Source organism: Anoplopoma fimbria, chromosome 3 (assembly GCF_027596085.1).
Source record: "Anoplopoma fimbria isolate UVic2021 breed Golden Eagle Sablefish chromosome 3, Afim_UVic_2022, whole genome shotgun sequence".
Lineage (NCBI taxonomy): Eukaryota > Metazoa > Chordata > Actinopteri > Perciformes > Anoplopomatidae > Anoplopoma > Anoplopoma fimbria.
Genome location: NC_072451.1, coordinates 19,364,947 through 19,392,349, shown reverse-complemented (window position 1 = coordinate 19,392,349; position 27,403 = coordinate 19,364,947). Strand labels below are relative to the sequence as shown.

The 27,403-nt window shown below is 40.4% G+C and overlaps 1 protein-coding gene across 6 annotated transcripts in view; it reads right to left on the bottom strand.

The window, feature by feature from the left end:
- Window positions 1–27,403, bottom strand: part of LOC129110611 (receptor-type tyrosine-protein phosphatase mu-like) — a 153,169-nt gene that overhangs the window by 89,850 nt on the left and 35,916 nt on the right. For all 6 annotated transcript variants that reach the window (XM_054622746.1, XM_054622762.1, XM_054622754.1 and 3 more), the window contains exons 3-7: window positions 15,419–15,693; window positions 10,932–11,010; window positions 8,959–9,074; window positions 7,128–7,302; window positions 358–651 (exon numbers count right to left, since the gene is read on the bottom strand). In XM_054622746.1, coding sequence (XP_054478721.1) covers window positions 358–651; window positions 7,128–7,302; window positions 8,959–9,074; window positions 10,932–11,010; window positions 15,419–15,693 — 939 coding nt within the window. The remainder of the gene's footprint in view (window positions 1–357; window positions 652–7,127; window positions 7,303–8,958; window positions 9,075–10,931; window positions 11,011–15,418; window positions 15,694–27,403) is intronic.

Genomic DNA, 27,403 nt, shown 5'->3' with positions numbered 1-27,403 from the left:
ACGTTAGCTCCAAAGGTTTTTACATAGAAACGTATATCTCCTTCCAATCTCTCCGGGTAACGAGTGTCACCATTACACAACATTTTGATATGACTAGTTCCAGATCCACAAAAAAATAAAAAATCTGAAACTATTGCATGAGAGTCAATGGAGCAGAGCTGGATAGTTGTGGGACCTGGTTAGAGCTGGCTGATGCTACTTTATAAATGGCACGTCTACGTTGGGCATTGGGCAGGACCTGAAAGAAGGGTTACCTGTGTTTTAAGCCTGTTTATGTGACATTGTAATATAATATAATGTATCATTTCGCTTAAAATCCCAGTGGTGCTCTGTAAGTAATGGTATGTTTGGCCTCACCAGCACATCTGGTCCTGGCCCTCAGTGGGGGTCCGGGGGCTCCGGTGCCTCCCTCCAGAGGTCTGGTCAGCAGAACACTGATCTCGTACTCTGTGTCTGGATCCAGGTGGCCGATCTTGTGTGTGGTCTTGTCTACAGGCTGCAGGTCGTACATTGTGCCGGAGACAGTGCGGTATTCCACCTCCCTGTCGATGATGGGGCCGTCTCCATTGATGGAGTTGGCGTTCAGCTGAATCCAAAGGTAAGTGGCACCAACAGCAGTCAGCTGGGGCGGTGCAATTGGCACTGGAGGCTCTGTGGAAACATTAAGAAAAAGATCCATGTTAATATAAAATACATATATGGTGACATGGTGAAAAGCCTTAAGAATACACAAAACAATTGTCTTTTTAAACTGTGTAAAAAGCCCTGCCATTCCCACAAAAAAAAACTGTGGAGAAAAGCTTGTATCAAGCAAACAAGATGCTCAAAATCAATCTCTTCTTTCAAACAATCAACCTCATCAAAATTCTTGTGAAGCACATGAAGAACTTCTTGATGTTTCCCAATTATCAAGGTATTCAAGTAGAGCCGGGTAACAATCAATAGTTCCAGCTCGGTGGGGAATCTCGTCATCAGTAGAACATTGACTAAAGCATCCAATCCAACTAGCAAATGTTGCTCCTATTGAACAATGTATTGATTTAAATCAGAGCACTCCTATAGAAAAGCCTCTGTTAATTGAGAACTACTGTAGTTGTAATCTCTCTTGTCTGATTAAGAAGAACTCAAGTAATTTTATTAAAAGCTAAATATCATTGATGAAAAAGCTTAAAACACAACTTAGCAGTGTGTTAACTTTGTGGACTTACTTTGACAACATTCAGTCTCCAACAAATGACTTTAGTTGTCAATTACAAATATACATTGAAGAGCAAGCTCTTCCGTGCACAAATCTCTTTAACTGATCTGAAGTGCATCCAAAGCTTGCTTTAAGTTTTAGACCTCTAGTACTGCTATGTATCTGTTCTTCCATTAGTAGCTTCCTGTTTCGTTTATCTCAAGCAGGAGGACTCACATGCGAGTTACGCGGTACAAATTCCTGATACTATCCCACTGAACCATTATCACCTAAGAAATGCTGCAATGCACCAGCAAAGACAGGGAGGAAAAATACTGAAATCTGGTAAATATGGATGGTAAATACAATGCTGAATAAAAGATTGTCTTTGCGGGTGATTTATAAGCAAAGGAGATGCATTTGCCACGTTTGCTAGACCTCCTTAATCAAACAAGCCCTCAGGAAGCTTTGAAGCTAATTTGACATAGTGGCGAAATTGTGGAACTACAACTAGCGGGGCCGTCACATGAAGCAATGGGGCCGAAAAGTACTTTTTCCCCATAGATGTACAATGGGAAATAGTCGTCTATAACTCAGGTTATGATCTTCCTAGGTAAATCAACTTCATCATCAACTTCAATGCTTTAATAGTCCACAAGCCACAAGTCTTTGAACGTTCAAGTGCAAGGCAAGAGTAGACAAAGAGTTGAATTCAGAGATTTAGACACTGTTGTCCCAAACAGACTAATAACTTCACTACATTTCAAACACCTTCAGAGTGTTTTGTCATCTGTGTGTTGCTGCTTTTGTGCCAACCAGACTTAATGTACAAATCTCCTTTCAAAGATAGAGATCTTCACTAAAGCATTAAAAGGTACACGATTAGAACAAATCCTGTTATTTTTAAATAACAAGAAATGCTAGTCTTTGATGAATAAAAAAAGAGAAACATCTCCACAGACTATATAGTTTAAATGTTTCATAAGGTAATGTTTTCATCAGAATAAATATTGGAAATGGGCATATTTCTGAGCCATTTGAACCTTCAATGTTTTAGAAAAGTAATTTAATGTTACGAGACAAGTTTATATCTTTCTGACAAATGTGGGTTTGAAGATGACCTTTTCTCCGTTATGTCACCAATATTTGTCTAATCCTGTTTAAACCTTGTGCCATTTTCTTGTCATAATGAGGCTTTTCAAAATGTCAGACAAGTTTTTTCAAATGTGTAATATTTGCAGGATTGCAATATTATATAATCAGGTAAGGGGATGGTGCGGTAACATTTTGAGGTGAGGTCTTATCAGAATCTTCTAACATCTAGAAGATAAGTTTTATATCTTTATCTTCACATTTTACAAAATGCTTATTCCATGTCATATATAATATAGGGACACCTTCTACAACTCACAATTTTTCCTGGCGCAACCAAAAACCAGCCAGTCAACAAAGAGCTGTGACCAACAGCCAAGGCATTGCTTAGGAATCTACCCTTGTCACGTACTACAATAGTGACACGTCCCAGAGGCCACGATGAGTAGCTCTAATGAGGACACACGGACACACACACGGACACACACACACACGGACACACACACACACACACACACACACACACGTACCAGAATAACACTATTAGTCGTCTGGCTGCTTCTCATGGAGTTGTCATGGAGAGCGACAAGTCTCAAGGCACATTAGGGCTGAGGTGTCCTTCAGAGAATCGGAGGCTCTCCCTCAGCAGATGGTTACCCTACGGTGACCTAAGTTGCAGGTCCCTAAACTCCCACTAATCCAAACTCCGAACAATGTTGCTGTCAAACATCACCTAAAGCGAACCAGCTTATCCAGCAGGTTCTTCCTGAAGTTGCACGCAGAGCGCCAGTCTGGGCGTTATAGCCAGACAAACACAATAAGCTGATCCGAAATCTGGCTTCAGCCATTGGCTTGTTTTGATGGTCTTTTATGATCTGTTATGTCTTAAAATGGGTTTAACTTAGTTAAGTGGCAATATGCTCAGATTAATTTAAGTAACAGAAAGCAGCACAGGCTCACATAGCTTATGCCATCTCTTAGAGTACAATGCTGTAGTAAAAAGACTTATTTCAAAACATGGGTTTGTTTCCCAATGTTGGTTTCAGAGAACAGGGATGTCATGTTTTCATGTTGATTGCATGCATGATTATAAGACCAGATGTAATTTATTCTATTGCTTAATGATCATTTTTGATTTATGGAAGAACCAAATTAAAAGTAAGAACTTTGTAAAAAAACTTGCTAAAAGTGCAACTGAGAAATATCACTATTATTATTATATTAATAAAAAAACAGTCCTAAATCAAAGGAGGCGAGTGTCATGTAGGTTGTTACCAGATTTTATTGACACATTTGCCAACACACTCATTCTATGACACCTTGAGATCCAAAAAATGACAAAGTTTCAGGCTGCTGACTCAGAAATGACTGATTCACAGGGTGAGAAACTCAACAAACTAACATCCACCAAAGTTATAATACTGCATCTTATGATTATCTGGTTCTATCTGTATTATCTATTATCAAGCAAGAGCCCTTCGATCATTCAATCAATCCTCCTTTCCTATAAGGAAAATGCTTTTTATGCACTGTAATGCAAAGATGCCACTGCTGCCTCTCAATCCTATTTTGCTTAACTTGAGCCCATTTATAGAACAATACCACAAAGCATTATGATGTATTAAAGCAATCGCATTTCATTTAACTTTGGAAAGTTACTGCTTCACAAAAGTAACAGCAGCTTACGGTGATGAAATAATTCCTGTAGGTGCAGTAATCCTCTGTTCAACAGCCATCGCAGACGCACAGAAAATAACGGATTACCGGTGTAAAATACACTCAAGTGCTGGAACACTTTAGGATATTAACAACTCAATTTTCCACTGTTTAAGCCTCACGAGGCAGCTTCGCAGCAGTGGGGCTCTGGAGAGGGCTCCGAACTGAGCTCCGTGCTGGCTGGAGATGGGTGACAGTGTGCAGATGACAGTGGGCGGCCATAAGCAAGGGTCAGCGAGCAGCTGTTGTCATGATGTTGACCAGACAGGCAAACGGCCTCGCGACAGCTGCGTCCTCCTCTACCGCAGCACCTGCCTGGCTGCCAGAACGCAGTCACACAAATGCACGCTCATGCACATGTAATGAAAAACTCTCGCATTGGCAATGCACATGGAACCAAAGCCCATAGACGTACTAACCATCATGCTAGAACTGCAACTGTTTATTTCTTTAAACTAAATTGAATACTTTTACGGTGTAAAATGTAAGAAAACTGTGAAAAATGCTCACAATAATTTCCAAAGAAATCAAAAGGTGTTAACGTGATGATACTTGTATTTTAAATCAACAGTCTGAAGCCAAATGTTATTTAGGACACTGTGGAAAACAGAAAATCCTCACATTTGAAAAGCTGGAACCAGTGAATCTGACCATTTTGTCTTGATAAATGACTAAATGGCTAAATTTGGTAGTTTTAATAAAAAATACTTTTTTGTCATATTTGCTCAAAATATCACTATATGCAAGTACATGAGACAAATAATCTTTGAAATCAGGTTCCAAAAGTCAGGTCCTTAACGCAATTGCAAGATTCCCTCATTCCTGAAGGAAAACAACCATTCAGAGCTGATGAATCTCTCCCGCAGCTGCCAATCACTGCTTGTGAAGCTCATGAACTCCGATAAAGCTGTCAAACTAGACAGCGCTGATCAAGGATCTGTTGCTGCATTGCCTATTTATTGCCTTAAATGTTTTCAGAAACATATTTTAGAGTATATTTTAGCTGTGAAATGCCAAGGTTTATGATCCAGCTGCCATGTTGAAATGTTTTTTTTAAACATTTGAGGCGAGAAATAGGCAATGGCTTGGCAAAATCTTGCAAAACCAATTGGGAGCATGAAATGATCTCAAGTACTATTGTCAGGATATAGTGACAGTTTAAGCAAATCTGACAAAAGTTAAGGGTAGCTTTTTTTGGTTCTCAAAAATATAATTTACTTTTCTTTCTATTGACTAATACAAGACATTCTTCAATGGTACATACTTGTACAATTCCAGACACACCCGCACAAACACATCTTGCCCCCCATTTGCCATTCACTCCACAGACAGCAATAATAAGAGCTGCCACCCTGCTCTGTTGTTAGACTCTTTATAAATCCTTCTTTCATTTGCCCGTTACATCCACTGAGCCTCTCCTGCTCAGATGCAAGAGGTCCTCATTACGTTGTAGGCTCCCCTAATTGCGCTGCTGAATTGATCTGCTCCTGATAGGAGAAGAGGTGGCCACGGTGAAAATGACGAGCTTGCCTGGTTGCCCTTCGATTTTTGGTGGCTTTTCTCATTAGTGCTGACACGGCCACGCCTCGGCTGCCTTGAGTCGGCAGCATGGCCCAGAATACTACGTTGGAGCACAGCGAGCGCTTTGCCGGGCTCCAGGTGATTCTAACCAGGCCAAGAAAGGAGCCAGCACTTGGACAGGGAGTAATTATCCCCCCTTTCAGAACCACTGGCTGATGGGCAGGAGAGCCCATCACAAAGGGGGGGGGGCTGCACTGGCCCAATTGGTATGGCTCTCTGGAAATACATGCAGCGCACATTCCACATAGGCCCATAAATCTGACTGAATACTGGCATGAAAGGCAGAAGTGATTATCTGGGATAATCAAGCATTCACTCTCCTCATGTTGAAGAAAGAAAAAAAAAGGCAGTGTATGGTAATGAGTGGAGGAGGGAGAGCAAGCTGGTGTGTGACTGTAGCAGGCTCATAAGCCACAGAATCGCTCCGCGGTCACCCCTCCAAAAAAACGAGTCACGGAAGCGGTGAATACACATTTGAGGAGGATTTACGACTCAGACACATTGCTAGGAGGGTTAAGCACTTGTTTTATGACTGGTACGATAAGAGGAGATATCAGCCTTTTTTTATGTGCGACACTTATAACCGTGAAAACGCCCCTTTTCTTCCCGCGAAAGAGTTGGCTTATGTCGGAGTCATCGAGGTGTGAAATCTCTGCAGAATTTAAAGCGGGATGCATTAAAATATTTCGATAACTGACTTAATCTAGAAAATGATTTTAAATATTTATGACAAAGGCACTTTACACTTAACTGGTTTGGTTTGTGTGGAAATATATCTAGTGACGCATCGAAGGCAGCGATCAGCAAAAATATTGCCGCCTAGCGAGTCTGTGTAAGTGGAGGATGTGCCAGTGATCGTGTTGCTGAATTTATGCACGAGTCTAGTTTTGAGTGCCTCCAGTGTGTCAGTAAATTTTCTTTGAGTACACCACTGAAACCCACTGATACACTCGGGCAGAGAGACTTTATCTCCCTCTTCACTCTGCTGTGTCTGGGCCCGGCCATTCGCGCATGATTGACAGACCTCGATCTGGACAGCCAGGATTAAACCTATCAATCACATAAAGCTTGGAGACAAAAAAAAAAAGAAAGAAAGAATAAAAAAAATAGGGGCAGTAAATTCAATTGAGAGCACAGGGAGAAAATTGAGGTGAAGAAATATAGAAGGCCATTACCGGGCTATAGGGCTGCAGGAAAGTGAGGCCTTGCAGGATTTAGTTTCAGACGACTCCATAAATTCATATCAAATGACTGCAGGAGTGAAATATCAGTGAGGTTACTGTAAACCCTTTGTGATCTTTTAGGTAGAATTGTGCTCAGTCAAGGACAGCCTTTGCAGGGGAAGTATCAAAGTCCTCTGAATAATAAATCAACATAAAAAAACTAGTATTTTTAGTATCGCCTTAGAGGACATTTTCATCTAGAAACAGCAACAACAAAAGCATTTCCTGTTTATCTCCTGCTGACTTTGCTGTATGCACAGAGGTCGTGTGTGTGCTTGTGTGTGTTGGTGCAGATAGACAGCGTTTGTGTTTCTCTTTGCTCTGGGACCAATACTCACGTTTTATGGTTAGTTCCCCATAATTGGACACTCCAACCCCTTTGTCTGAGTGGACGATGCAGCGGTAGCGGCCCGAGTCGCCCTTGGTTGTGTTCTCTACATCGAAAGTGCCTATGAAGCGCCGGTTGTTCCAAGGTTTAGTGGCTTTCATAGGGGCCTCCCGTCCACCGATGCCCTGTTTGGAACCATGACAAACACACAAGTGAGCCTACAAAATGGAAAGGTTTAATAAGCAAAGTGACCCGACCTTGTGTGTTTTCAGAAACTCTGGTCAAGTGTACTTGTTGTCTGTTCTGGTGTGCTTTTGTTTGTGTCCTATCATTCCTATCGGTGGCTGATGGTAGGAATACATTTATCACACAGGAATGCACAAACACACACAGACGCGCGCACACACACAAACACGCAGTGGGCCCTCCCCAGCTGTCACCCCTCACAGCAGGCAGATGGGGGACATTTGTTCATTAGAAATATTTCTTCATTACTGTCATCGGGGGACTTCACTTAATGTTTGTTTTCCAGCTCCTGTGCTAATGAGGACGTGTTTGTTAAAATGATGGAGTACCTGGCAGAGGACCTTTACCCAGCGTCATGCTCCCACTGATCACATGTGTGACAGTGTGCTTAGCAGCAGTGCCGGCAGGGTTATGTCTGCCAGATGCACTACCTTCGCTGCTCAGAACAAGGTCAGTTCAAGACTGCTGTGCAGCTCAGTTGTGCCAGATATAGAACACGGTATCCACGGAGCCGACATGTATATAGGTTAAGACCATACTGCAATGATCTGAGACACCTTTAATCCCCTGCATACCCAGACACAGAGGACACTGGAAAACTGGTGAGCAGGTGAAATATCAAACACAAGGGCACAGTGAAGCTATGTGTGAATGTCTTAACTGGAATTGTCAAATGATTCACAGTAAACTACAAAAACTACTTGTATTTCCTGAAACCAACTTTAAAAATTGAATTTGACATGTTTTGAAATTAAGAAGTGTCCGTACTTCATGTAAGCATGGAGCATAACAAGGTGCCAAGACATATATTTACATGATTTAACCCCCCATAATATCTCTTCTTAACTCTGTTGTTTTTCATCATATCATTTGTCATTTAAAGCTGTGGTTGAACTCCAAAATAGTTTGAGGTTAACTGTCAATTAAAGTAGACATCTGCTGGCTAATCAGTAAAATGGCTGTGGTGGAACGGTTCACATTTGGCCCTATGTAATTAGGGTTATGTTTAAAATAACCAAGTACTCTTTCCTCTTCTTTTTTTTTTTTGCCACACTCTCCCTTGACCTAGCCATTATGATCCAAATAATGTGAGTCATTAAAAAAGCAAAATTTGCTCAGTGTCTCCAGTGTTATTGATTTTTCTGTAATGTTGATTGATTACCAATTTTTAGATCCTTTATTGTGTATTTCACTTCTTTTTGTTGCCAACATTGGTATCCAGATCACACAAAACAGTTGACAATTAGTACCATCTGAACTGATTTTACTTGGATAAAATGTTGATCTTGTGACCATTATGAAAAACACATTTATCCCCTTAAACAAGACGTTGATCTTATGTATTATCATGACTAATTTAAGAATGTGCTACAATAAATCCCAAATGTTACATTTCTAACTTCCACATTTAAAAAAGGCCTGCAGCCTTCTTAGCCAACAGTAGTACTGCTGATCAGAATATTACATATTCAGACAGTAAGGTCTGTTCAGTAAGACACATTCATTTCCAGAGGGCCCACTTCTAACACCGATTCCACCCACTGATCTATTCCTTGATCTAGATCGTAAGTTAAAAGGATATAAATGGATCTCACCTGAAGCCAGAGGCGGAAATTGTCCCTTTTGCGTCCATTGACGGTGCAGTGAAAAGACGCAGTCTGTCCAGCGTTGACCTCCACTCCCTTTATAGTCAGGAAGTGAGGTGTGTTCACTATGAAAAAAAAAGTCAAATATCTATCAGACAGCGGCAGAAACGTATATAGTATATTTTGAGATGCAGTTACAACTTAACTAAAATGGATTTGTACTTAATTAGAATTAATCACCAGAATTGAGTGCTAGAGTAGTGGCTACACGGCTGCATTAAGATCTAGGAACTTGTGTCCGCAGATTTTACAGTTGCCCACTTTGAAACTATCATGCCAAGATTTCAATCCAGAATTGGAGAACTGTGAGAAATAGGCTTGAATGGATAGTGCTTTTTATTACACTATCCAATACCGCTCAGCCCCGGAGGCCGGCGTGTCTTTGTGAGGAACATTCCCACCTAAATCCTTGAAATGAGACATCAGAGGACGATCTCGCAACCATACTAAAAACCCAGTTTCTGCCGTTTCCTGGCTGCATCTCTTCATTGGTTAAGGGGATTTTTCCAAAAGCATTACTCTCTTCTTCAACTGTGCTCATTACCAGGATGCAAAAAAGACTGGGATAGTCCACAGAAAGTAACTTATGTAGAACATTTTTGATTGGTACCGCTATTCTGCAAAGAAAAATAGGGCAATTCAGTGGAGCGACCTTGATTCGAAACATAAGCAAATCTCTAAAGACTTGGCAAAAGCTAATTCTATCACTTTCATCATCAAGACTTTCACTTCTACTTAATATTTTACAACCTCGTCTTTGAACTACACTACACCTCCTTTATAACTTTGTCCTGTCAATCCATCCAGTGCCAAAAAAGACAAATTTATTTTTCCTCAAGGCTAATGTCTTCTTTAATGATGCAAGGAGAGACAGACCACCCTGTGGCATAATCACACCTTTGTGCTAGATATTCCACATGGTCTTATAAATAGAAAATGAATTGGCTGTGCTCCCTTGAAGAGTTGCTCTGATCACTTTTCTTATCACTCAAAGAAACCCAATTGCCACTGAGCGGGGTATTGATCCACCCACACTTTTGCGCATTTAAACATTGATCACGTTGCAAGGCCCCATTGATTTACTCAAATACATTTATATGCAACACCTATCGCTATATAAATCCATCTTATTGACATAACATTTGTAGGAATTTAGCTGCATTCAAATGGTTAGAAGGTCATTAGCGCCTAACAATCAGAGCATGATACTTCAGCTATGAGTGGGTAAAGTATAAATCAATTGATGAAAAACCCGCAAGGTATTGATTTAGACTTTTAGTGTGTGAAAACCTCTTTGTATAAACCTAAGGAGTGCCTTATGGACTAACACCACTCACAGCACTCAAAAGCATAGACTTGACGAATCCTGAAGAGCCCTCATCCTTGTTCTCCCACGACAGCAGCCTATCCCAAAATCTGAAGCCGAAAAAATCTAAATATGCTAGTGATTACATGTTCATTAGCTCTGCAGCACACTCTGAAGTGCTTTTATTCAGCAAGGGAAGCAGAACACCAAACATCTGAAAGATGAGATGCTTTACTGAATATCCTTGAGGGAGGAGGAAGATTGTGGAATCCAAACACGAGCAGCAGCAAACTGCATGGTGCTATTTGTTTTTTGTCCCCCTTTTTCTTTTTTGCGCTATTTCTCCCAATTTCTCAAAGGATAAATTTAACATAGCGTCTCCCACATTAAATCCTGAGCACACTTCAGCATGTCAACTGTACGCTCATAAATCTTCAGGGAGCGAGGGAGAGGGAGGTTTACACTTTGGATTGACTGTAGCATTCGCTTTGAAGGCCTTTTGTTTGACTGAGAGGCCTTGAATACAACAACGATACAGGTATTTGGGAGGGTGTCATGGAAAGGACAGTGAGTGTTTGATGATATTCTTTTATAGTGAAGGGGAAAAAGGACTTACTGCACTGGTGGCCCTGGACCACGACGTCTTTGATGGCCAGCAAGCCACGCTGCCCTGAGGTTACAGCTTCAAACACAATCTGAGGAGGAGAGAGGAGACTCATAACACCGATGATAAATGGGCACATGTCTTCAAATGGCACTTGAGTGAGGCTTCCCGTGCGCACAGAGAAGTCCAGCTCCTGCTAATGCGATCTGCTCTTAGCCGGGGATGCAGCTGGTCACACAGCTGCAGGCAACTGACATTATATCCACAATATGTCACAGTTGATAGGTGTTATGACATGCAAGTGTTAAATTAAGTTTGAGCCCTCAGACGATTAGTACACAGGCTGTGACAAACATAATGTAACGTGGATAAGACACCGCTGATATGACGCTATCTAATCACTTCATTTCATTGGTCCAGGTGCTAAGATTATTGCCCTAACCCAAAAACAATGTAAGTGAAATGTGATTTTGTGTGTTCATAGAATAATGATATTATAAAAGTTTGCTTGTAAATTCCTCACAATGCTATCTAGCTTTAAACTATATATTTACTTAATCATATGCGCTAATAAAACTTGGAAACGTCTTAGCTAGTGAAGAATCTGTAAACCTGTTGTTAGGAAACATCTGCAGTGCTGTCAAATCCTAAACAGGAAGTGACTGCAGCTTCACAAGCTGTGACACACAGTAACTCTCAAAGACAACAGTTAAACAAGGCCAAATGCTAAATTTAATCCCAGAGTTTGATTATCTTCCCTCAGGCCGTAGATTCAGAGTACCTCGGTTTAAAAGCAAAAGCAGTAAAAAAAACTCCTTTTGTTCTCTGTGCAAAAACATTTGTAATGAGAATTCTAGAGATTGTTTGTTTTGTAGTATTGTATTCTGTATATTGAATGTACAGGAAACATTTTTGTACCTTTTGTTTTGTACAGATTTTTGCTTTGTTTTTTATCTTTTGCAACTGACTGCATATTAAGTTTCCCATCTGGGATGATAAAGGGACCGAACTTATCAACAATCCTTTGCTAATCTAAGTGTGACTTTGTTTTATTCTTGCAAACATTGGAGAAATATGACTGTTTCCGGTTGAGCAATATTTATGTAGAATGAGGGAAAAATAACAGTTTTAGGTAACCTATCCAGTATTATTTGCGAAATTCATCTAAAGTTTTTAGCATATTGTTTTGTAATTTGAAGTATTTTTTGTCAAGTGTAATTTGAAATCATTTAAGTTTACATAATTACTAAACAACATTCTGATCAAGTGTCAGGTCTGTTATATGTTAGCAAGCCAAGTGTTGTCAGTTGGTCCACTTAGCACTGAAAAATTTCCCTTGGCAGTTACTGGGTGTTAATATCTAGTAACAACTATTGTAATCTCTACGTAAGAATGGGTTTGTGTGTTGCAACCCGTATAATTTTGTAACGCATGAATCTTTAGGAAAGGTTTAAAGTAACGAACAGCTGGATAATCCACAGATCTAACTCTAAACTATTTATATTTATCTATAACTGTTGACTGGGGAAGATAGGGAATACCTCAAAACCCTAAAAAAAAACTAAAGCATTTGCATGAAAAGATGCCACTAGAGTTAAGGGTGAACACTTGTGTTGCCTTTAACAGTTGCTCTGTGTCTAGTGTTTCTTGTTTGACATGGTTGTTGCTATCTCTGAAGACCAACAATCCGAAATAAAGTGCAACTGTGCTGTACAGGACAAACATCGCCCTATTTTAAGGGCTGAGTTCGCTGCAAAACAAATGTTCCTAAGCCCTGACAGAGGGCGTGTCCCAGCAGAATGTCAGAGTTATGTACTCGCTGGTCTGCACTGTGATAAAAAGGGAAACAGAATGCTGGTCCCTTCCCAAACCCAGGGCGTGGTACTGAGACCCATTACACCACACACACTCAGACTACACATGTTCTGCATTCCATTATTCCCTAAATATAAGCCTATATCTTAAAGTGAATGGTATATATTAAAAAGGGTTCCCCCTATAATCAGAAATACATATTTTCCCTGTTACCTGTAGTGCTATTTATCAATCTAGATCAGTTTGGAGGGGGTTGCTTTGTTTTGGAGATATTGGCTGTAGTGATGTCTGCCTTATTGTCAATATAATAGTACAAAGTGGCAAAATCCTATTTGAAAAAGTCAACTGTAGGAACTAAGTTCATTAAACTGCTCAAAACAAGGTCTGTGGATTATCTTAAGAGACCTTTTGCATTATAGTCCCATTGTATTCAAGAAAAGGCAAACACCTTAACGGCGTACGCCTCACCAAAACAATCTACATTGATAGCACTACATGTATGAGGTAAATATGTGTTTTTGATTTTGAGGTGAACTGTCTCTTTAATGTTCAGTATATGGTCACATACAGACAATTGTGTTCTGCTAGCCGTAGCTAGGCTGCACACACATCATCTCTGAGATTCCTTTTGTAGCCTGGGAATGTGGAGGCGGAGATAGTTACCATTGTCATCTGGGAGGCAGGATGCCTTCAGATAAGGCTGTCTAATTATAAATGTCTTTTTTTGTCTCATGAAATATGAAAGTGAACGTCTTGGGTGCCAATTATGGCCTCATTACAGGCTAATTTAAAGGAAATTAAAAGGCCAACCACTCCATATATCGCCACCAGACAAATGAACTAGCCCCCACTCTCTAATTGAAATCCTTTGTTTGTGCAACAGACATCAGTCAGCCAGCCTAATAGCTGTGATATAATTGATTCCAACATCAATGATGGTGCAGTGCATAATTGGGCCTGACCTACAGACTGAAAATATTCACATGGGACGAAAGCTGTTGATGTCGCGGGAAGGTTCACCATTCTCATTTGTCAGAGAGACACACAGTGAACCCAACATTCAATGTCTACATCACCGCACTGGTTATCCCTTAGGGACTTGGCTAAGTACTCCATTACAGCAGGATTGATTAGCTCTGTCATAGGCTCTACTGTATTGAAATCAAGAAAAATGAGGATATTTGGGTATTTCTCTTTCATTGGTGAAAGCTTCCCATCAGGATATATATTGGGTGTTCATCTTATGCACAAAGTATATATTTTGAGTAGTATGTAAGGAACGTATTTAGACATTACATTTATTAAAAAGCACAGCTTTTGCGCAGTGTGCAGCGATTTTGGATGTGCATGACAATCTCAATTAAAAGTTTTGGGGATGACCTGACAGAAGAGTAATTATCAAAGACTGAAAGGCTCATGATGACTCAAAGCGTTACCCGTAATTAAAAAATAATTTTCAAGTATCAGGTGGCTTCCCTTTGACAATTGCGTAGGTTACTATGCAATTAAAGATACCTATAATTAGTGCATGTTGTTAATTAGTGACAATATCAAGCATTCGCTTCCCTTTTCTTGACTGAGAGTGTTGCTAGGATCATTAGCATCCTCGCATTTACCCATGTTGTCAGTTTGGTTGTGGAACAATTACAAACAGAGACAGACCTTCCGCTGGGGTTTGAAAGGTAACAGATGCTGGGAATTTCCCTGAACACACTAGTAAGACTTACATGTCATTTTGGGTCTAAATGCTCGCCCCACATGCAGAGATCTGCTGCAAAAACCGAAAAACGGAATGTCCAAATGTTCAAACGTCCTTGAACTTAACTTAAGAGCACAAAAATGCAATTGTTGCAGTGACTCAACAGCTAAAGTCACAGTGTCTGATCTGCACAAATAAAAGCTGAGCAACACGTTTTATTTCTTAATTTCGAAACAGAATCATTGACGGGTAGCGCTTAGACTGAGCATGGGATGAATCTAAACACAAACTAAAAACATTTGACCAGACTGGCTCTGCAGCATTATGATGTCACACAAGGGTCACCATCCTCTCTCCTTCCCCCCTCTTCTCCCTTCCTTTTGTCCGTGTGCCTCTCATTAAGGCTCCTATCTTGCATTCAGCAGAGAGACGCTCAGCGGTGTCCCTTGTTAACTAAGTTATCAAGCTGGCTCTGAGCAGCAAGCAGGAGGACTCCCCTCAGCTCCACTGTGGACCAGCTCTGCCAGACCATAATGAAATAATTTACCAAGGGAACGGCACCCATTGGGGGGTTAAGGGGTCTCTCCGCATCAATTAACATTTGGTGGACTCGTGGAACAAGCCCGGTGAAGACTAATAGCCAGGCAAGTGTGAAATCACCTTGCCCCTGCCAGCAGTCATGTGCATTGGTAAGTGAAAATGAGTTTTCAGAATTGGAAAAAGAGAACTGTCTCAGATGGAAGGGAGAGAGAACAGATTACCATGGATACCGAGGTAGCCCCAGAATCAATAATCTTAGGTGTTTTGAATGGGCTATTGTGCGATTGTTTGGACCTTCTCAAATAATAAATCTGTCTTGCTCCACCCAGTGAACAGGATTTAATGACTTTGGCCTGACTATAAAAGGCTGCTTACAACAAGCAACCTAGTTTTGTGATTAGACATTATGCAAAAGAGAGCTCAATTCAGAAAAACATATCCTCACCTGGTAGAAGTTGGGCCAGTATGTGCTGATGGCCAGTTCTACCTGTCCCCAGGAACGGGTGGCTGGACCGGACACGTTCCAAACAGGCATCCCCATGGGACTGTTGTTCTCTTTGATATAGACATTCAGGTGACCCGGGTGGCTGTTGTCTCTGCCTCCTATATAGTAGTGGAAGGTAACGCAGTGGGTGTCGTTCTCCCTCAACTGTGGTGTTAGCAGTAAGGCCTTCTGCCCTGCAAAGCGTCCGGACGTGTTCATCATCATGAAGGCTGAACCTGCAACAAGGACAAGAAATTTTAGGAGTTGAGCAGACTTTATCCAATCTGCAATTCAAACAGGGTCAGTTTAGGCACACAGATGCATGACTCTATGAAATAATGAATCTTGGCCAGTCGGTTGGACGTCAAGTCCACCTCTTCAGTCCAGATTGAAATATCTCAAAAACTACAGGATGGATTTCCATGAACTTTTATGCAGTCATTCATGACCCCAGGAGGATGTATCCTAATGACTTTAGTGATCCCTTAACTTTTATACAGGGCTATAACTGTTCAATTTTCATTCTTCCAATACTATGGAGCATGTTAACATACCAACCTAAAATGGTAAACATTACAAAGAGTTTACCTGCATCGTTATTGCGAGCATGTCAAAGCTCCATCGCTATGTTGAATGCCACGTAGAGAAAATCACTCGAACATAGATATGCTCTGAATATCTAAAGTAGCACCTCTATACATGATCTGTGTTTTAAATGGTCAACAATGAGGTAGAAACAAACAACACATTGATGAGTTAATCTTTAAAGAAAGATGCCCAAGACTATTGAGGTACTCTTCTGTTATATCCCTGGCAACAGAGCAATATTACTTGGATCTGTCAATGCTTAGAGGCAGGTGGTTATTAACTTAACAGAACGATGTCCAAGAAGAAAATCAGATTAATACTAGCAATCAGGCTCTGAGGTTTAAGAGTAACTAAATAAAAGGCCTTATCTCATAAGAGTATTCAAAAAGCAGGTAAATTACTTTTTCTGTTAGCACTGCAATTCTAGCATGTGACCCTTTAATGAGACAAAGCTCTTATCATTGGATTGATAGAAACTCTCTTATCATTAATCAAATTACAAAGACGAAATAATGACAAATCGTAAAAATGCTTGGTGTTTGAGATAAGTGTTTTTTTCCCCCTCAATGACAGAGAGAAGGGAAATGATGAGAAATCAATAAGTTAAAATCTATTTGCCAACCAAGCCCCATTTAGATTTTATCGCTTTGGTTCAATATTAAAGGTTAATCTAATTCTCTCCCCTCTCGCCAATAAAACACAAGTGAGAATTATTGCGTTGGCAAAGTTTCAAGGATTTACAGACACATTCTATTTGTCATCATCCTATTTAGCTTGGCTCGGTAATGAGATGGCACAAATCGTAACAGCATTTGAGACACAGCCAAAAAGACTCTGTTTATGTTGAAATACATTTTCTTTTGGAAGCGTGGTAATGATTGAAAGGAACATTTTGGTTAGAGGTGAGACAAACAACCTGTTATGAAAAAGCTCTGCTCTCCTGCATGTGAAGAAGAGCTCAACCCACAGTGGATGTGAATCTTTGCCATTAAATTTAACATCTGGTGATTTGCTCAGATATGGTGTTAAACAGGGTGAATAATGTTGACTAAATCAGCAGGGTTGGTCCCCTAGTGTGTCAGCCAAACAGCTACAAAAAAACAACCCTATTTGTTTCATCAATGACTCGAGCTTGCCCACTTGTCTTGTTGTGCTGCACTTGCAACGCTCACCAATTCCATCTGTCTCCAGCTTCAGATAACGAGTGGGGGTTCTGTCATGTTTACACAATGAAACAGGAGGAGAGGGAGCAGAGGAGGAGGAGGAGGAGCAGTGAGTTGTGATGACACAGAGTCAGCCCTCCTTGGCTTTGTTTGTCAGGTGGTAGCAAGTTGTTGTTTTAAAAAAGGATCGTAACATGTTTTGGATCACTTGAGCATCACAGGAGGGGCTGCATTTTAAATATCAGCTAATAATATCTCACCGCACATAAGTGAAGGCATGAACACAAACCAGTGGAACCGTGCCACACTGCTGGTGAAACGGTGCATGTTAAGTGTACTGTATATTGTTCATAAGTAAAAATACAGATTATGTGGGCTGGATTACATAAGGCTCTAATCAACTTGTCAATGTTAAAATAACTTGACATGACTGATATTTTTTATAAGAAATTGAGACAATATATCTTAAGGCTTGTTTTTAGTCTAATCAATGGCCGTTTGCTACTGAAGCAGTTGTTAATCTCCGCAACCATGAGGGGTCCTTGTGCATACACTCAGAAATGAGCACCAAAAATATGGGGCCAATGAGGCCAGTAGAATGCAATACTAGTCACTGACAGATGGACAAACTGAAAGCATGATCTCCCCAAAAGCCTGACGGAAATAATAATTACGAAATTCAAATCAATAAATACATAGGTGAGCGTTAACGGGTATTTGTTGACCTTGGAAAACAATAGTTTGACGCAAAACATTGTAACTCAAGGTTCAATTTCTAGCTTTTTTCCAGAGCTTTCGACTACATCTCATGGGCTTCATCAGTGGATGGAGCTTGCTCAGTTGTTGTGGAGAAATTATAGTTGTCATCAGTGTGGAACTTCAGTACTAAGGAACTGCTTCCATGACAACTGAGCAGTTCCAACATTCCATAGTTAGATCACATGATGGACAACTGTGATATCGCCATGACAACTGAGCAAATTCTATCTGCTGAGGAAGGCTGTGAGATGTGGCTGAGAGGCCAGGAAAAAGCTAGTCGTGTTTTGTTTTTTTAATAAATACATAATACAAATAGATATGAATAAGTGTTTCAGTGGTTTATGTGAGGATATTTTTTCAATCATGTCTGGCTGGGTTGAGGTTATTGGCCCTTTTGTGTGGTTTCACTGTAAATCGTGATTAGCCATTTTACAGGATGATTGTGGCTTTCCTGTGTTTTTAGATTGCCCTGCACAGCGTGATCACTCTGATATGATCCACTATTGTGAGCCGCACGCTGTTTTCCCAGAGCTTTTGAGTATTATTAAGAGAGTAAGAGTATTATTCGCTTTCAGTTTGTCTGTGATTCAAGTGTTGGGGCTAATTATTTATGAGGTTATGCAGGAGGTTGTGTAAGGTACATGTAGAAGGGCAGCAGATGAGGCAACTTTGTGACACTTGTTTTTCCAACCTCAATCAGGTGCCTCTATATGAGGGTTGTGAGGTCTCTTTAATAGCGTTCAGCCATCTGCTCAGGTGCCAAGAACATTTTCCTTTTTTTCCCCCCCTTTGAGGCATCAGCAACTCTGGTGTGATGCGAACCAGCACTAATAATCAGTTGATGAATTGTTCAGTTGTAACTCGTGTTACAAAGATAAATATGCTGGCACCACTGCTTTTCTTCTATGATGAAAACAGGCTGTTAACTTCTCATTTCAAAAACAGCCATGTTGTGACAGTGTTGCACAGGAGATTTATGCACAGCACTGCTCTTTGTTTGTAGTTAGAGATGAAAATGTCAGATTCCTCATGGGCCATTTGTACATTTTTTACTACTACGTTAATGAAATATTAATAAAACAACAGGTACCTTTTGTAAGTAGTCACTTCTAGTTTAATAAAAGCCTAATGCAATGACTGTTAGTTTAAAGTGCAATTGCCTGATAGAAATACATGTACATTTTACCAGGCATGTTGCAGAACTATAGCTATGACACACTGGCCAAATTTGAGACCTACAAATTGTCTTGATTTGGGTCAGGTCTTTCCTTTCCTCATTATTGGCCACCATAAATCACAAGATTACAGTATTTTGATTGACAGCGTGCGGTGCTGCCATTGTCGCTGTCTAAAACATGTTCAGAAGATGACAGGAGAGCACTGATTTTCATTCAGTTTCTATGCTCTTCGATCCTAATGACCACATACTCTGCAGGACCTGCTGCACCATGACAAGCTAATTAGCCAGTGAGAGTAAGAGCAAATTATAATGACACTGTGTTAGTGCTCTGCTAATGTGCTAGTGATGCACGGGGGTGTTTTCTTCCCCTCTCCTCTTTTTTCCTCTATCTCTAGTTCCTTAACAATGGAGTGTTCAGGACCAATTAAAAATGGAGAGCTCTCGACACACTCAAGGCCTGTCTCTGCAACTCTGTAAAGGCCAGGGCTTGGCTATTGTCTGAGGCATTCAGAAGAACAGATTTATTATTATTCCAATGTAGGCCACCTTCACCTTCCATTACAATGATGGCTGAACATTGAGAACAAGGAGAAACTGGTATAAAAAAATGAATAAGTAAAAGATGAAATGTTCCTGTTGCAGATGCTAGATACAGGACATTCATGTTACTGTTCTTCAGAAATTAAGGACACACCGATGAAATAGAAATGTAGGACTTTCATTAGATCAGAATATTTTAGACATTATTAACAAGGACACTGTTCCTGCATGACGGCTTTTGTGTAGAAAACATTATCAACACATTTATTATATCTTGTCAGAAGTCATAAGTGAGAAGGTGTCACAAAAATAGATCACATTTGGTTGTGACAGGGGTGTTGTAGTGGGGAGGATTGGCCTGGTATGTTTGATTGGAACACGGACAGGTTTTTTTTGTTGCCTATTTTGGATTTCCTAAATAATTAGTAGGGATGCACCTCTACCAATTTTCTTCAGACCAAGTACTTTCATTTGAGTACTTGTCAAACCGAATACCTATGCGAGGACTTAATAATACCATCACAGTTCAAACGATAAGATTTTTATCAGATGTTCCTCAATTATGACTGTAACAAACGTAATATACAACATGATGCTGTTGCTGACATTTAACATTCAACTTGTGTTTTCCTGATGCAAACAGAGCATAGTTTGCAGTTTGGAAGTTAATAATTAACTGTTTAACCCTGCAATGGAACCTGAGATGGAGCAGCCAAAGTTGTTGCTAACAAGGATTAACCCCGTTGATTCAATCATCAGCTGGCCGACAATCATGACGCAGGAACTAAGCTTTGGTCTCCTCAGGGTTCTTAAGGAGTTCTGGCATTTATTCACCAACAGATAACCTTGATGGCAGAAAAACCTTGACAGAGTATGCCAGGCAGACAGAGCTGACGACCTCACAGCTTAACTAATTGATGCAGTGGAGACTTACTGGGGACAGCCTGTTTTTGCAGCTGGCGATAAATGATGAATTTAACCTGTTTGTGCATCAGGTTATCGTTGCAGCTGGGCGGCTTATTAGGCTCCACCTACGAGAGCTTAACGTCACATTGGCTATTGGTATCGGTTGAAGTACTTTTACGACTAAGACTAGGAGTACATGAGCACAGTAGCCGACCCGATACTCGGTAATAGCATTGTTGTAGGTGCATGCCTAGTAATTGGTGTCATAACTATATTTAATAAAAAAAATAGCTGGAATTAGGGCCCCTTTCAGACAGATCACGTTTTAGCCCTTCAAGGCAGCTTTTTGATATTCTTTTTAATGAAAGTGAAGTGTTTTGGGCACTGCTTTGGTGTTGCTGAGCGCCTCACGTTTTTACTTGAGTCACATGAGCGCCTCTATTTGAAAGAAATGACATACATACAATACCAGTCAAAAGTTTGGACACACCTTCTCATTCAACTACTTTGAAGAATCTAAAATATAAAACATATTCTGGTTTGTTGAGCATTTGTTTGTTTACCACATAATTCCATATGTGTTCCTTCATAGTTTGGATGTCTTCAATATTAATCTACAATGTAGAAAAAAATAAAAATAAAAATAAAGAAAAACCATTGAATGAGAAGGTGTGTCCAAACTTTTGACTGGTACTGTATATAAACACTTCTTTCTCATTCTGCTCATTTTTGTTGAACAACCATAGGTACCAGTAGGCAAATAAGTGGGGTTTTTTTTAGATTACGGGTAAATTGTGTTCAGCTAATGTTAGCACTATAAAAAAAAAAAAGAAAAAAGATCTGCAGTATTTTGTGGGACACCTCTTGGTTGTGACCCCAACAATTTTTTTTTCAGTCTCCCGATTTCAGTGAATTTATGTGATTAGTTAAAGGGGAACGGTCTTGGGAGTACATATACTTTATGTTGAAAAAGATGAATGAAGCCTACAGAGAGCTCCATGAAATCTGATGCATTGTATCAAATAATGCCACATGTGTCAGCGTCGGTTGGAGCTGAATAATATCATTTTCAAAATGAGTCTGGAGTTAGAAAGACCTGGGCTTACCAGACCTCTGTAGCCCACTCCCCAACTCGGCTACATTTGCAGCTACTAGCATAACACAACAAATGTCTGACCGAACTGTTGGCTGTCAAAAACACATTGTGGGTGATGTACGTGTCTGGTTCTGCTTCATTGGTTATGCTAGTTCCTTTAACCGTCTATAGTGTGACAACGTTATATAACCAAAACCTTACTAATAGGCTGCATAAATAACCCTACATGAATGTGGTATTTTCTCTGACAGTCAATGTATGAATAGAAACCATAAACATTTTTACTTTTCCAGCAATTGTCAATCCACAAATGTTCAGGGTTCGGCTGGACATTGAGCAATTCAAAATAACAGCCTTAGGGGTTTAATGGTATAATGAGCCATTCAGATATACTTCAGGAGAAGGCTTCCGTTCACCTGTCAGCTCACTCGCTCTGGCAGAGCAGGTGGGAGCTGGACACATAGCTTGTGTCAGTCCTGGTGACAAACTGGTAATCACTAAAGACCTAAATACTTTAATTTGATGGTTTTTCTAGTACCATATCATTCAAAGACCTGTATTTATATCCAAGCAATGGGTCTTGTGCATTAGAGTCAATTTGTCTGAGCATAACTCCTCTGACGTTATCCTGAAGAAACAGGCACAAAATAATGACCATAATCCATTCCAAGACTAACAAGAGTGATATACAGTATGACCTCCTACTTTTATGAAACAATCAAACTAAATTTAGCAATGACAGCTTTTCAGGATTACAACAATGTGATAAAACCACGTTCTAATTTCCTCATTTCCTGCAATAAAGTCTCATGTCTTTTCTTTTCTTTTTTTAATAATCACTGTAAAAAGCAGGAGGCGGATCGGGGTTAGGAGAAAAGTACGCAGAGAACAGTGACCTGAGACAAATGTCACATGAATACTATTAACTATTTTCCATGACATTTATGTTTCTTTGTTTGACTGTGGGAATGAAACGCTTTGAAGACCCTACTTCAAAAAGACTAACTGGCATCCAATGTTTAAATATGAGTTCCCTTAAAGACACATAATTGCACAGATAACACAAAAGTTACTGAATAAATGCATTGCACAGTGGGTATGCACATAGAGGACTGGTTCCACAAGAAGAATAAGGCATGATATAGCCAAATAGCCTGAGCTGATTAAGTGGCTGCATTTGTAAATGTTCTTTTTTTCCCCCTTGGTAAAGAAAGGTAGGGAAATCTTCATAATGGAAATACAGTGTGATATCATTTAGTTCATACAAGTAGGGTACTGTCTAATCCTAGTCATCAAAGTCTATAGGCTGAAGGTATTTAGATTAATTATCAGTTGATTGATAGTCTGAGCAGAGGATATAATTTGCAATAATGACTAGCGCTCATTATTTCTCCTCCACTTAGGTCCTGAACTCCCTGAAAATCATTATGTGGGGGAAATCAGAATGAACGGGCGCTCTTTAAACCCAAACCCTCCAGGTCTCATTTGCTAATAAAATTCACAGAGGTCACCGCCGCAGAAAAGCACGGCTGGTGCTTCGGAAATGTCAATGAAGACAGGGCTATTCTCACTGTCTGCCACCAATCAAAAATTCTCTCGCTGTGAGGGTTAGGCTGTTAATGTGAACATCCGTGGCCTCCACTCAATTTCCCAGAACTTTCCCTGTGTCCTTTGAAACATGAAAGGGTCCTGATAACGCACCGCTGAATAAGTTTGGGCTCTCCATATGAAGGACCTGCCAGGTTTCTTTGACGATGTCAAACAGATTCACCCAAAACAATTCATCATGCGGCACACGTGGCAGCCCCGTCATTCTAGTCAGGTGGAACAACTGACCCTTATTATGTTCCATGACAGCATCCTTTGTTCCTGCGTGTCAATCATCAGCAATTCTTAATGGCTTATTAAGTCATCTTAATATGCAGTCCCCACTATTGGCGCTCTACTGCAATAAATGGGTCATATAATGGCCCATTTGCCTGATAGAAAGCCATTAAACAACCAAGAGTGTTCATGTGAGTCACCTAGCTGCGTCATAAGCCTTAATTGTACGTACCATGCAGACTAATGGGAAAGAATATAGCATGCAAATATAATGTCTGCCATCATGACAGTACAGTGGGCTGTCTTAATCCTTTTTATATTTAAGGTTGCAATCCGGTTTACTCAGACCACGCAACACTTCTTAACCCCACAAACATGCTAAATTGAAAAATTGCAGTCTGCCATCCCCAGGAATTAATTAAGGAATTGATCAGACGTTATAATTCGCTGTTCGGTTTCGTCCCCTAATCATATAATGGGGTTTCTCCTTAACCTCACAACCTTGCCAACACCGTGCAAGGTGTGATTTTCACACAAAGTTGCGAATGGCTCAAAAGCAATTAGCTTATTTTCAGAAGACGGGGCCTCCTCCTTCCTCAACAGCAAATCCCATCTTTTGCTGATGTGATTTTAAATTCTGATTAAATTTCTGACGTCCTTCAGTCAATGGCTATCCTCCTCCTCTTGCATTTGAACAGCACACACGGCGTCGTAAACAACACTCCTTGTCCAGGCCAAGGCGGAGCGGCTTTGTCAATTCATTACCTTCTGATTGAAATGGTCTCAAAGGTGTAGAGTTTGACTTTTAAAATGATCCGTCTTATCCATACGCCACAACGCCACTTTAAGAAAGGCACCCTTCCGGGTTCAAGAGTGAGCTGCATTTGCATTATGATTATGACGAGGAATAAGCAGAAAGAGAGAACATCACCGTTACCCATATGAGGAACCTCATTCTGCCAATCCTTCACTATTGTCTAGGTGTCATTATCGACCAAGGGCGTACTACAGTGAAACAGTGAAACAAAAAACATTTGTCTCCCACAACATATTAGAGCACGCATTAAGAATACAACAATGAGTCATTTAGCCGGAGCTGCTTTTGCTATTGTGCAGAGCATAATACAAAAACCCTAATTAATCTCAGTTAGAGGACCTTCTTTCTCCTCCTCCTCTTGCCATTATTCCCCAGAACGAGTCCCAGAGGAGAGTCAGGGAGCAGCAGCCCACTGCTGGCAACATCCATGACACCATCGAGAAGGGGCAGCCTCTGCACCAGCTGGGGCTCACTCACTAAAAACATCTTCCTTCTTAATGTCATCTGGACACCCTGTTCAGGACCCCACTGCAAACCTCCTCACCAAGACTGCTTGATCCATTGTTCTCTGAGACTACAGCACCATGTTGGGGAATATATTACAAAAGAGAGTCAGGCGGAAACTCAGAAATCAGATTTCTTTTGATACATAGGTCTTTGATTCCAGTGTGGTAATTTTCTCATCAAATCAATATGCAATCCAAGCCAACATCTGTCTCTGATAGAAGTGCATCCAGCTCCATTCTCCAAGGCTGAATGAGTGCTGTTCTGGCTCAGATGGTTTTATTATCATTGTCCAGGACTGATTATGCGTGTTGGTAACAACAGGACTGACAGTGACACTTCTGCTGGGGGTTTCTCCAGTTGGCTCCGGAAAGGCAACACACTTGGGAGTGCCCAAGCAGACATGCGGAGCCTCAGAACCCGGCTGAGCCACCCTAAAGGAGCCGAAGCATGCAATCAGGGCTGTGCGAAGGGATAAACAAGACTTCTCTCCGTCCAGACGTAGCAATTAGGTAGGGAGCGGATTGTCGTAAACAACCGAGAGTTTCAGGCACTGAGTCTCTCTCTTCTCCGTATGACCAGAGGGCTTGCTTTTCCTTGTTTCGTTTCATTTTCATTTTGATTTTCTGGTACTCCTTTGTTTACATGCTGAGATGGAATTGGGCCACTTTGGTCTTTGGTTGCAGTATTAGCATTGCAGGATTAAAGAGAGTCCCGACATCAAATTCTGCAAGAGGCGTCTCATGTTTTGAGGATGTGTCCTACTGGATCCTGAAGTGTTTCCTGCTTTGGCAAGCAGATGTTAGACTATATGTAGCTTTCAAGACTGAATGTTTTTAACCCATAATAAAAACAGGAAATTATATAATTGCATAATGATCTCTGCATTTTCTGTTTTAAATAACTAGTCCAATTTTTCATATTGACATCTTCTTCTTGGCACTTGGTAAAGGTCAGGGAAAGATTGTGGTTATGGTTAATAAAAAGTCAAAAGTTGATTCCAGGTCTCTGACAGAACACCAACTCCCCCGGTTAAATTATAACATTATCATTCAAAGGGTTGTGTAAAATTTAGTTTTTGGCACTTGAATAAATACAATTGTTTGAAGGGAAGGCTTTCACAGCAATATAAAATAGATAGAGGGAATTATGACCTGTTTAACCTCCTAAGACTAGCTCTAAGCAGCATATAATACTTAATTACAACTACAATATATATATATATTTGTTTTTATGAAAGCACATATTCAAATAAAAATACAATAATCCATTCCCGGATAATTTGAATTGTGTGATTTATTCAAATAACTACTAGAGATGGCAATAACGAGGTTAAAGGATAATATTAATAATTTTTGATCGTTTATACAGATTTTGAGACAGATTTTGAGACAGTTTTTTCGGGGCGGTGGTGAAAAAAAGTTATTCTGTAGCCTTGAAACACAGAATGGTAGATGAAACGTGCACTAAATGAGTTTAGTTTTCCCGGATAATATTTTTGTATGCATTTTTTCCCTGCAGAATCGTCCAAAATGGCAAGTGATACTGGCATTGGAGCTAACATAAAAGCTAGATGTTTAAACCTCTGGAATGATTTGATTCGCCGTGAAAACTCAGCCATGTTTTGATCACTTAAATCACACATACTGTCTACAACCATTTTCAACCAATGTTTGAGGTAGCAATGCCTTCTGTTCGGAACAATCTGTTCTGTGAGTATGATAAGGTCGTTTTGTCAAGATTCATAAGTACAGGTTGAAAGTGAGACAGCAATCAGAGGTGAGATAGCTTTCCCACAAGTGTGCCTTCCATCTAAATGCATTTCTACCCATCAACCCCCTCTCCAGTAGCCCTAAAACAATTTCAGCCGTCAAGTACACTACATTTCACTTCCCTTTCAATGCGGTCAAAGAGGAAAGATTACAATTTTGCACGGCAGGTTGAGTGCTCACGCTGAGAAATGGAGAAAGAGCTGCAACCTGTTAATTACGAACAATTCAAGGTGCACAGGTGGAAAACAAGCCTATCTGAAGAGTACTCAGACTAGGAAGCACAATCAGGGACACATCTTCACAGCCAGACATGGGATTTTAATCAGATATGTTAAATTTAGACCGTGCACGGTGTTAATTTGTAGGTCAAGCCTTTTCCAGATATCCCTGTAACCTTTCGCCCAGCCTCCATGTGTCGCCACATTAATCAATTGTGATAGAAAAAGCAGACACTTCCCCCTCCATAGAAAGTAATTTCTCTGGGGCGGTCCAACACATATCATTCTGACGTACACACAAACAGGTCTGGGCACTGGCTGCTTAAAATTAGTGAGGGCCTGCTAATTAATTCCCCCACTGTCACTTGGGGGGTGCAGTGCAATCTATCTGTGATGCAGCCTTTGTGAGATTAGGCGTCAGATACGGGAGGAAAACAATATCCATTAGTTTGCAACGCTACCTTTGTTATAACACACACAAAAAAAAAAAAACGTCATTCCATTAGTCTAATTCCTTAGGTGCCTTCTGCTCTGTGGCGGTGATATCTCCGCATTTCAAATCAAATGAAAAGCGATCAA